Here is a 12,610-nt window from a genome sequence, read left to right as displayed (position 1 = left end):
GGGAAGGGGAAGGGGAAGGGGAAAGGGAGGGAGGGAGGGAAGGGAAGGAAGGAAGGAAGGAAGGAAGGAAGGAAGGAAGGAAGGAAGGAAGGAAGGAAGGAAGGAAGGAAGGGGGCAAAGGGAAGGGGAAGGGAGGGAAGGAGGAAAGAAGGGGAAGGGAAGGAAGGGAAGAAAGGAAGGGAAGGGAAGAAAGGAAGGAAGGGAAGGAAGGAAGGAAGGAAGGAAGGAAGGAAGGAAGGAAGGAAGGAAGGAAGGAAGGAAGGAAGGAAGGAAGGAAGGGAAGGTCTGCCCGAGACCCCCATCCTGCCTCTCAGCCGCGCCTCGACTGAGGCACCGAAGTCGGAGGGACGGTCGGACGGGCTCTGCCCACCCGCGGTCAGGAAAAGCCGAGCGGGACGCTGGAAGAGGCGGCGGGCTGGCTCCTGACATCGCGCGCTCCCCCCGCTTGAAGCCGCGGTACCTGCTGCTTCCCATCGCCGTCGGAGCGGTTGGAGGAACCGAAGTCGGTCCAGGATGAAGGCGAGGCGGCCGCGGGAGGCGCCACCGGCCGGGGAGACGCCGCGGGCGGAGAGTCGGGCTCCCCACCGCCTTCCAGCCGGAGGAAACCCACGGAGAGCGCCAGAGCTTCGGGACAATTCCCGGTGAGTCTTTTCCCTCACCGTCCGGGGCGTTGGGTTGGATCCTCAGCGGGACTCTCTTCTCCTCGACGTCTGAGATGCAGCTGGGAGACCCCGAGCCGTGGGGAGCCTCGTCCCTGACCGAGGGTCCTCCTCAGGCGACCCGGAGGACGAATTCTGGACCAGCCGGGCCCGCCGCTGCCCTCCTCCCCGCTGGACCCCCAGCCGTCCAGCCCAGGATGGAAAACTTCAGGAAGGTGAAGACTTCCGAGCAAGGCAGCCCGCTGCCCTTCTCCGAATTGCATCCCCACGTGGTGGAGATGAAAGTCAAGGAAGGCAGCAAGATCCGCAACCTGATGGGCTTCGCCATGGCCAGGATGGAGAAGGAGGAGACCCGGCAGATCGTCTTCAGCGGCTGCGGACGGGCGGTCACCAAGACCATCACCTGCGTGGAGATCATGAAGAGGAAGCTGGGAAGTCTCCATCAGGTGACCAAGCTCCAATACCGGACCTTGGTGGAAGTGTGGGAGAACCAAGGACCCAAATCGGAAGGGCCTCCTGAACGTCTCACTGTCCAAAAGAACGTGCCCTCCATCTACATCCTCCTGTCCAAGGACTTGGTGGACCCCAACCAAATGGGCTACCAAGCTCCCAGTCCTCATGGCAGCCTCTGTCCTGAGAGCAAGATCTCCCCGAAGGCCACCAAGAGAAGGTTGCTTGCGCCCTGCGAAGGGGACTAGCCCAACCAAACATCCCCAAGACCCTCTGGGAGGACATGACTTGTGGATTTTGACTTGGTTGTACGCCCATGTGTGCCTTCAGGAAATGTGGGGAATAATAATAATAATAACAATAATAATAATAATAACAACAACAACTCAGCTGCTGTAAAAAAAATTGTGCAGACTGATTATAAATTGCGACACAATTCAGTAGCACCAATGACCCATTGGAATTTGTGCAAAAAATTACAATATTAAAACAGCAACAAACTGGTGGGAACATCAGCCTGAAAAAGTCACCGAAAATCAGATGGTCAGAAGATCTTGTGGGATTTCCGTATACAAACCGACAAAATACTAGTGCAGAATACACCAGACATCACACTGGTTGAAAAAAAACAAGGTTACAATCATAGACATCGCAATATAGCAGGGTCGACAAGAAGGAACATGAAAAAAATCGCGAAATACCAGGATTTAAAAATCGAAATCCAACTATTATGGCACAAACCAGCAGTGGTAATTCCAGTGGTAATTGGCACAGTGGGTGCTATTCCAAAAGCACTGGAATTGCATTTGAAACAGTTAAAAATTGACAAAATCACCACCAGTCAAATGCAAAAAGCCGCACTGCTTGGATCCGCACGCATATTACGAAAATACGTTCTGACGTCCTAGGTCCCTGGGTGGGGCCCGACTAGTTACCAATGCCAAATCCGGCGAAACAACTGGCTGCTGTGATACAATTGTATAATAATAATAATAATACAAGCCATATGCCAGCCTTACCAGGACAACTGGTTGAGTGAGTCTGCAGTTTGCATTGAGAGATGCTTTCCGAAGAGACGGTGGGTGGGTTCCAGGAGAGTTGACGTCCCTTGTGCTTAACCGCCTTAGCTTGCATTGAATTCATGAACCGAGTTGGAAAGGTGACCTAAGAGGTCTTCTAGCCCAACCCCAAGCTCAAGCATGGGTACAAGGAAAACATAGCTTGAGCCAACTGTTTTCCCCGGTGTTGACTTAGGGGTCTGAGTGACTGAGGAGCGTGTGGGACTTATGCTACTTTGATTTGGATGGTGAAGAAAGCCAATTGTAGGTGGACTTTGGATGTGAGATCGAATTGAGATGAGGGGGCAGAATGGAGGGTGGGAAGAAACTATATTTTGTGGATGCCACCAGCAGAATGAGAAACCGACTAAAGAAGGAGGTCCTGGAGTCACCAGATGCTCAAGAGCCATAGGTAGCATACAGTGGTGAAATTCATTTTTTTTTACTACCGGTTCTTTGGGTGTGGCTTGGTGGGCGTGGCAGAGGAAGGATACTGCAAAATCTCCATTCCCACCCTACTCCAGGGAAAGGATACTGCAAAATTCCCATTCCCTTCCCACTCCAGGGGAAGGAAATTGCAAAATCCCGATTCCCTCCCCACTCCAGGGAAAGGATACTGCAAAATCCCCATTTCCTCCCCACTCCAGGGGAAGGATACTGCAAAATCCCGATTCCCTCCCCACTCCAGGGGAAGGATACTGCAAAATCTCCATTCCCTCCACACTCCAGGGTAAGGATACTGCAAAATCCCAATTCCCTCCCCACTCCAGGGGAAGGATACTGCAAAATCCCCATTCCCTCCACACTCCAGGGGAAGGATACTGCAAAATCCCCATTTCCTCCCCACTCCAGGGGAAGGATACTGCAAAATCTCCATTCCCTCCACACTCCAGGGGAAGGATACTGCAAAATCCCCATTTCCTCCCCACTCCAGGGGAAGGATACTGCAAAATCTCCATTCCCTCCACACTCCAGGGGAAGGATACTGCAAAATCCCCATTTCCTCCCCACTCCAGGGGAAGGATACTGCAAAATCCCAATTCCCTCCCCACTCCAGGGAAAGGATACTGCAAAATCCCCATTCCCTTCCCACTCCAGGGGAAGGATACTACAAAATCTACATTCCTACCCCATTCCAGGGGAAGGATATTGCAAAATCTCCATTCCCACCCTACTCCAGGGAAAGGATATGGCAAAATCCCCATTCCCTCCCTACTCCAGGGGAAGAATATTGCAAACTCTACATCCCCTCCCCACTCCAGGGGAAGGATATTGCAAAATCTCCATTCCCACTGCACTCTGGGGCCATCCAGAGGTGGCATTTGCCGGTTCTCCGAACTACTCAAAATTTCCGCCACCGGTTCTCCAGCACCTGTCAGAACCTGCTGAATTTCACCCCTGGTAGCACATCTCCTAAGAGCCTATGCAAAGGAGCTTATTTTAATCGCAGGGCGGTAAGAGGGGAAAACATTGTGCAGCATAAACCTGGAAATTTCTTACTTTTTGTTTCAATGGAAAGTTGCATGAACCCACTCTACTTGACGCCACGCAATATATTGTACCTGGATACAATGCTGTTTAAAAAGGGACTTATGGGGTGTTTATCAGTAGGAAAAAAATAAACCCGGGTTGACACAAAGAGGAGATTTATAAATTGTGAGAAGTGGTGGTGTTTCCTTTGGTTTGGGCTCAACAGGGTCTGTAAACCCTGGCTTGCAAAACAGGGATTCAGATTTGGACGGTTCCATAAAGTTTGATTGAACAATTCATAGTAGAGTAGAGTAGAGAATAGAATAGAATAGAATAGAATAGAATAGAGGAATGAAGGAATAGAATAGAAATAGAATAGAATTGAATAGAAATAGTATAGTATAGAATAGAAATAGACTAGAATAGAAATAGAATATAGATAGAATAGAATAGAATAGAATAGAATGGAATGGAATGGGAATAGGAATAGGACTCAGATTAGGACTAGGAGCAGAGCAGAGCAGAACAGAATAAGGAATAGAATTAGGACTATGATAAGAGTAGAGTAGGGTAGAGTAGAGTAGAGTAGAGTAGAATAGAATAGAATAGAATAGAATAGAATAGAATAGAATAGAATATAGGGTAGGGTAGAGTAGAGAATGGAATGGAATGGAATAGGAGGAATGTAGAATAGAATAAAATAGAATAGAATAGAATAGAATAGTTTATTGGCCAAGTGTGATAGGACACACAAGGAATTTGTCGTTGGTGCATATGCTCTCAGTGTACATAAAGAAAAATAAAATAGAATACATTCATCAAGAACCATACGATACAACAGGGATAGTCCTAGGATACTAAATAAGCAATCAAATTATATTAGGAAGCAAATAAAACAATATAAGATTTAAAGATACAAGCAACATGGCTATAGTCGTAAGTGGGAGGAGATAGGTAATAGGAAGGAAGAGAAGAATAATAGTAATACAGTCTTAATAGATAATTTGATAGCGCTATGGGGATTAGTTGTTTACCAGAGTGATGGCATTGGGGGGGGGGGGGAAGCTGTCCTTGTGTCTACATTGATCGATGTAAGTTACATTGATAAATGTAACTTATCAATGTTAATTTGGGGAGGGGGTGTTTTCTTGTTGGGGGAATGGCTAAAGGATGATAAGGGACTGATGATTATTTCAGCTGTAGGGAAAGCAAGCAGGGAGGCTCCCCATCTGATTTTTTCATCCTGCAGTTCCATCTTCTCTGGCTTCTGGTCTGCAGAGTGGTTAAACCTTTCCATGGATGGCCATGTGTTTTCCTGGAAGAGGTTTCCCTGGCGTCAACCTTCTAGATATGTTGGATACCCAAGCAGATTTCGGTGAAGGACAAAGCTCTAGGTCACTTAAGGATGATGATGTTATCTATTCAACCGTGTCCGAATCTATGAGCCAGGTTTCTCCTACCTCTTCTGACTGTGCACTGTGTTTCTTTAAGTTGTTCTGGCTGAGGTCAGCTTTGATTGCATCCAGCTGTTGTCCTTGGTTATCACTTAATAGGCAAAGGTAAAGGTTCCCCTCGCACTTATGTGCTAGTCGTTCCCGACTCTAGGGGGCGGTGTTCATCTCCTTTTCAAAGCCAAAGAGCCAACGCTGTCCGAAGACGTCTCCGTGGTCATGTGGCCGGCATGACTCAACACCAATGTCACACGGAGCGCTGTTCCCTTCCCCCCAAAGGTGGTCCCTATTTTTCTACTTGCATTTTTTAAATCTGCTTTCAAATTGCTCAGTTGGTAAAATCTGGGACAAGTCACGGGAGCTCACTCCGTTTTTGCGGCACTAGGGATTCGAACTGCTGAACTGCTGGCCTTTCTGAACGACAAGCTCAGCATCTTAGCCACTGAGCCACTGAGTCCCTTTGTCACTTAATACCTGACCCCAAAATGGAGGCAGGAAACCTCGCCAAAGCCCCCGGTTGAAGGCCAGTTCTCAGCCTGCGTGACCCAACAAAGGCGCGCACGACAAAAGTGCGGCGAAAAAACCGCGGTGAAAAAACCGCGACGTCATAAACGCGCCCACAACAATGCGCCGACAAAACCGTGCCCACAAAAGCGCGATTTAAGTTAAGGTAAGGGTTAGAGTTAGGGTTAAGTTCAGGGTTAGATTTAGGTTTAGGTTTAGGTTTAGGGTTAGGGTTAGGGTTAGGGTTAGGGTTAGTGTTAGCAATAGCAATAGCAGTAGACTTATATACCGCTTCATAGGCCTTTCAGGCCTCTCTAAGCGGTTTACAGAGAGTCAGCATATTGCCCCCAACAATCTGGGTCCTCATTTTACCCACCTCGGAAGGATGGAAGGCTGAGTCAACCCTGAGCCGGTGAGATTTGAACCGCTGAACTGCTGATCTAGCAGTAGCCTGCAGTGCTGCATTTAACCACTGCGCCACCTTGGCTCTTGGTTATTAGGTTGTTATTAGTTGTTTGTTGAAGGCGCGCTTTTGTCGACACGCTATTGTCGGCGCGCTTTTGCGCGCATTCGTCGGCGCGATTTCGACCTCACGGTTTCCTCGCCACGGTTTCGTCGGCGTGCTTTTGTCAAGCGCGCATTTGTCGGTGAACCCTCAGCCTGCAGTGATAGGGAGCCGGGAGGCCTGCATTGAGATGTTTGAGTTGTCAAGAAGAACGGAGGCCCTGTTGAAGTCACATACCTTCATTACCAACTGTCTGGGCTTATTAATGGCCAGCTCCAAGGCTACAGCCCAATGATTCCGTTTGAGTGAAATCCAGAAAGAGACAGATGGACCCATTTTGCTCTTCTCGTCTATCTGAGGCCTCGGATCATAGAAAGATGCAAGCAAGGGATGGGAAGCTATTAAATATTTGAAGCTTTTGTGCTATTCCTATCATTCATCTCCTCTGCCTACCGCGTTTGTCTCACGGTGGGCCTGCAGCTTAGCTCGGCATGCGGTAAAGGAGATCCTGCTAGATCACAGGTGTCAAACTCAAGGGCCCAGGGGCCGAATCCACCATGCAGGGTGCTTAGATTGAGCCTGCAGGCCTGACCTGAAAACAGCGAAGGACCAGCCTGCGGTGCTCTGCCAGGCAAAAGGCAGCTCTGGGGGTGGCTGCATGCAGCCCTCCCAGTCTGTTTTGGATTGCGGCAGCCTCCTGCGACCCTCTGCCAGTGAAAACAGAGCTCGGGGAGGCTGAACAGCAGAGGGTTGCAGGAGGCCGTTGCGGCCCAAAACAGAGCCCTGGAGGGCCACGCACGGCATCCTCGAGCTCTATTTTCACTGGCAGAGGGCTGCGGGAGGCTGCCACGGGTGAAAACGGGGCCCGGGAGGGCCATCATAGCTGAAAACAGAGCCTTGATGAGTGACATCGAGCTGGCCATGCCCATCCTACCCCCAACCCCTGAGGTCAAACACAATCCTGATTGCGGCTCTTAATGAAATCGAGTTTGACACCCCTGGGCTAGATGGTCAAAAGGGACTAATGGCACGCCCCCAATCCAGTGGTGAAATCCAATTTTTTAAAAACTACCGGTTCTGTGGGTGTGGCTTGGTGGGTACGGTGTGGCTTGGTGGGCGTGGCAGGGGAAGGATACCATATCTCCATTCCCTCCCCACTCTGGGCCCAGGCAGAGGTGGCATTTGCTGGTTCTCTGAACTACTCAAAATTTCCACTACCGGTTCTCCAGAACCTGTCAGAACCTGCTGGATTTCACCCCTGACCCAATCCCTGGACTGATTTTGCAAACAGGAGATGGTCTCCTTAGGAGCTGTAGCAGTGGTGGGTAGTAAATATTTTTACTACCAGTTCTGTGAGCATCGCTTGGTGGGCGTGGCAGGGGAAGGATACTGTAAAATCCCCATTCCCTCCCGATCAGCTGGGGACTCAGCAGGCAGAGAATAGATGGGGGTGGGGCCAGCCAGAGGTGGTATTTGCCAGTTCTCTGAACTACTCAAAATTTCCACTACCGGTTCTCCAGAACCTGTCAGAACCTGCTGGATTTCACCCCTGACCCAATCCCTGGACTGATTTGGCAAACAGGAGATGGTCTCCTTAGGAGCTGTAGCAGTGGTGGGTAGTAAATATTTTTACTACCAGTTCTGTGGGCATCGTTTGGTGGGCATAGCGATGGTGGGCATGGCAGAGGAAGGATACTGTAAAATCCCCATTCCCTCCCGATCAGCTAGGACTCGGCAGGCAGAGAATAGATGGGGGCGGGGCCAGCCAGAGGTGCTATTTGCCAGTTCTCCGAACTACTCAAAATTTCCACTACCGGTTCTCCAGAACTGGTCAGAACCTGCTGGATACCACCTCTGAGCTATAGGATACAAAGATATGGGCACTGTGACATCATTGATGGGGAATGACTTGAGGGCTGATGGGTTAAACAATCTCCTCCTTTTTCATTCTCCTTTTTCCCCCGTTCTTTAAAAAAAAAAAAAATGAAATGGATGCACAAAGCATCTTGGATGCTTTGAATGCAATGCTTTGACTTCTCACCCCCATCACCAGGAGAAAATCATGACAGTATTATTAGCATTTCCGCTTTTTATATTTAGCAAAGTAATCCCAGGGATTGGGCAGCGGGCCAGTGTGATCTCCTTGTGCCCTGACCCTAAAGAGAACTGGCTATGCTTTATTCCTTAGTCTGTCGGGGTTCCGACGGATGCCCTAATTAAATCATGAGCCTCCAGTTAAGCTTCAAGAGAAATCCAGTTATTTATTAGGAGCAATTTATTAGTCGGCACTAGCCGAGGAAAGCCAGCTCTGACCCCACATAGTTTATGGCCCAATTATGATCCTCCCCTCCCCTCCCCCCCCAAGGTGTGTCATAAATCACATTCTCCAACGGAGCACTTTCACGGCTATAGAGATCACACCTCTCCGGCTGTTGCAGGTAACCTGGGAGACAGCCTTGAGAAAGGAATGTGTTGAATGTGCTTCTGTGGTGCTGCTCTGTCAGTTCCCCCCACCCTCCTGCCTATGGCAACTCGAGAGCAGGCCAGGGATGCTTTATGAGTTGACATAGTCTTTTTTCTTATTCCAAGGTCTTTTCTCTCTCTTTCTCTCTCTCCCCTTCCTGATGTGTTTACGGTGCTTCTGTTCAAAAAAAGCTTTTAAAGCTTGCCAAGCCTTGAGCGAATATTATAAAAGTGACACAATGCCAGAGGACTGGCGACGTTATAAGGTTACAGGAGCGTTTCAGAAGCGGATGGCGGGGGGGGGGGAAGCCATCAAAAGCCATCGTTCTTGGAGACAAATAATGTGTCAGTTGGGATATAAAAAAACATGCCAGGTTCACCACTTACAGAAATGAGAATATTCGCTCTCTCCAGACCTGGCCTTTGAAAAGACTCCATACACCGGCTGGGTCTGTACCAATCGTGGGATTTCCTGGCTTTTGACTTATTCTCAGATGCAAACGCAGTCAACTGTAGATTATTTTGGGGATCTTGGTTGAATAAAGCCACAAATTAAGAGTCTCTACGTAAACTGAAATCACAGAAGAAATGAACTAAGCCAGGGGTGAAATCTACTTTACCTTCGCTATCGGTTCGCAAATGGGAGTGTATGTGTCACCTCCGCGCATGCGCAGAGCATCAAAAAATGGATGTCTTGCTATCCGGGCGGGTGGGAGGAGCCTGCTACCCAGCGCGAGCCCGGTTTCCTCCGGGGGGGGGGGAATCTGCTGTGCCAAGCGATTTAGATTAGCTAGAAAGCAGGAAATTCTGCTTTCTAGCTAATTTGATTCGTGTGTCATAGCTGATAGTCGGAAAAAACGGTTCGCCGAAACTGGTATACATTTTTTTTTACTACTGGTTCAAATCAGTAGCATTTCACTCCTGAACGTAGTGTAATCCTGACCACTCTTGGGTTTAGATCATTGTGTGAATGCAGATATTTTTTAAATTACTTATTCGTTATTTAAGTTCCACCTTTCTTTTTTATAAATAACTCAAGGCAGTGAGCATACCTAATGCTCCTTCTTCTTCCTATTTTCCCCACAGTGACAAGGCGAGGAGGGTTCTGCTGAGGGGGAGTGCTATCCCAAGGTCACCCAGCTAGCTTTCATGCCTAAGGCAGGACTAGAACTCCCAGTTTCCTGACAATTGATCCAAAGTCACCCAGCTGGTTTTCATACCTAAGGCAGGACTAGAACTCATTGTCTCCTGGTGATTGAGCCAAAGTCACCCAGCTGGCTTTCTAGTCCTAAGACAGGACTAGAACTCCCAGTTTCCTGACAATTGATCCAAAGTCACCCAGCTGGTTTTCATGCCTAAGGCAGGACTAGAACTCCCCATTTCCTGCTGATTGAGCCAAAGTCACCTAGTCAGCTTTCATGTCTCAGGTAGGACTGGAACTCACAGTCTCCTGGTGATTGAGCCAAAGTCACCCAGCTGGCTTTCTAGTCCTAAAACAGGACTAGAATTCCCAGTTTCCTGGTTTCAAGCCTGCTGCCTTCACCACTACACCAAATTCACTCACCTTACAATCCCCAATCCTCACAGATTTGTTTTTTGAATGCCGTTTGCGGGCTTGAGGGATGGAGGCTTGTCACGAACGTATGAATTACCCAGATCTCATCGCGACCAGCTTTGAAGGAAGCTTTAATGCCCGATTTATTTGTTCCATTTCCATAAAATGCGGTCCAGCCGTAATTGCCTCAGATGTGGGTATTATGGTTAGAATTTTAATCTTGGTGGCTCAATGGGCTGTGATCACGTTTGATTATAATGTGCTTTAATTGCATGCACCTGATTGCTGAGGGCTACTTTGAGGGAAGAGGGGGGGGGGGATTGGCTGGAAAGTTGGCTGGAAACATACCTATGTTTAAAATCAACGCTTTCATGTTTACGCAGCGGGAAAAAAAAGAATGCCGTTAATTAAAACGGGTTGGTTTTAAGCACCATGGAGAGCGACAATGAGGTAACTCACTCCAAGGCTGAATTTGACCTTCGGGAATGAGGACCACAGCTGGGTTAGCCCAGATGTTTAAGCAGTTGGCTTCGTAGTCGTGCTTTTTGGAATAAGACACAACACATGAGCCAGCAGTGCTTTAATGGTTATGGCACCAGGCTAGAGAGCAGGAGATGGAGAGTTCTAGTCCGGGCTTAGGCACGAAAGGAGCGACTTTGAGCCAATCACCAGGAGACAGGGAGTTCTAGTCCCGCCTAAGGCATGAAAGCCAACTGGGTGACTTTGAGCCAACCACCAGGAGACAGGGAGTTCTAGTCCTGCCTTAGGCATGAAAGCCAACTGGGTGACTTTGAGCCAATCACCAGGAGACGGAGTTCTACTCCCACCTTGGCCATGAAAGTAAACTGGGTGACTCTGAGCCAACCACTAGGAGACAGGGAGTTCTAGTCATGCCTTAGGCATGAAAGCCAACTGGGTGACTTTGAGCCGAGGAGACGGGGAGTTTGGAGAGGGTGGTTTAAAAAAAAGGACCTTCCCATTCTGGAATTCCACCATCACTCTGACTCCTATTGTTAAGGGCCCTTGTTAAAAAAAAAATAACACCACCCCGTTTTAATGCAGACGGGAATGAAAATAAGAAAAAAAGACAGAATGTGCTGTAAAAATCTATGAGAGGGGGGGGGCAGTGAGGTTCCTAATAGGATCTGTTGTTAAACTGCCTTCTTATCTGCCAGAAAACAGCTGCTTCCTTGGAGCTCTTGGGGGAGGCTTATCTCTGCCACACAGATCAATTCATTTTGCTCAGCTTCCTGCTGCCTGATTGAATATTCATTTTCTGCTGTTGTTCTCCTTCGGTCCTTTTGTTGACTTTCTTCTCTCACTTCCTTCCCGACAAGACTGGTGTGGTGGTAGGTGTGGTGGGACTGAAACCACCAAGGCAGATGAACCTTGGGAACAATAGAATCATAGGATAACAGAGTTGGAAGGGACCTTGGAGGTCTTCTAGTCCAACCCCCTGCTCGGGCAGAAAACCCTACACACCACTTCAGACAAATGGATATCCAATATCTTTTAAAAAACTTCCAGTGTTGGAGCATTCACAACTTCTGGAGGCAAGTTGTTCCACCGTTCTCACGCTTAGATTTAGAGTAACAGACTCGGAAGGGACCTTGGAGGTCCTGTAGTCCAACCCCCTGCTTAGGTAGAAAACCCTACACTATTTCAGATGGACGGCTGTCCAATCTCTTCTTAAAAACTTCCAGTGTTCGAGCATTCACAACTTCTAAGGATAACTAAGGATTTTTTTTAAAGGAAATGTGGAGCAAAATGGATGCATTTAATTCCACTCAACGTAATTAGCATTAATTAATTAACAACTGGTTTTTGTCTCAGGCAGCCTTGTGGATGAAAGCACCAGGCCCATGATGCAGGCTGGCAACAGATCAATGTTTTGTTTTGTTTTAACTGTAGAGGAACGGAGGGCAGGAACGCCTTACATTAATTCTACCAGCAACGTTTTAAATGTTATATATCCCCCGGGATGCTGCTCCACAGTGCCTCATCTGTCAGATTGTTAGAGGCACTAAGAGCTTCAGCGTTTCTTCTTCTGGCACCTATAAAAGATTTCTGCCCCGAGCACCAGAAGATTCATGCATCGTGCCAAGGTGGCCTATGGCAGAACCATCTGGGAATTTTACCCTGTGATGGAGCTTTTGAAATGAACACGGTGGCACCTTGAACCCGATAAAACTGCTTGAGACTCAGAATGGAATTGAATGGGAATGGGAATAGGAATGGAATAGGAATGGAAATAGAAATAGAATAGGAATAGGAATGGAATAGAATAGAATAGAATAAGGAATTGGAATAGGAATGGAATAGGAATAGAATAGGAAATAGAAATAGAATAGGAATGTAATGTAATAGAATAGAATAAGGAATGGGAATGGAAATAGAATAGGAATAGAAGACTAGGAATAGGAATGGAATGTAATAGAATAGAATAAGGAATAGGAATAGGAATGGAAATGGAAATAGAAATAGAATAGGAATGG

The 12,610-nt window shown here is 48.0% G+C and overlaps 1 protein-coding gene across 1 annotated transcript; it reads left to right on the top strand.

Annotated features, from left to right (window-relative positions):
* Positions 1-284: 284 nt before the first annotated feature.
* Positions 285-1,486, top strand: RPP25 (ribonuclease P/MRP subunit p25). The gene has a single exon (XM_014067158.2). The coding sequence runs from the start codon at positions 716-718 to the stop codon at positions 1,355-1,357; it is 642 nt and encodes a 213-aa protein (XP_013922633.2). The 5' UTR covers positions 285-715; the 3' UTR covers positions 1,358-1,486.
* The last annotated feature ends 11,124 nt before the right edge of the window (positions 1,487-12,610 follow it).

Source organism: Thamnophis sirtalis, unplaced genomic scaffold, assembly GCF_051295495.1.
Source record: "Thamnophis sirtalis isolate CommonGarterSnake01/CBP01778 unplaced genomic scaffold, rThaSir2_p1.2 scaffold_2, whole genome shotgun sequence".
NCBI lineage: Eukaryota > Metazoa > Chordata > Lepidosauria > Squamata > Natricidae > Thamnophis > Thamnophis sirtalis.
Note: the sequence above shows the minus strand (reverse complement) of the source record. Positions and strands in the feature narration are given on the sequence as shown.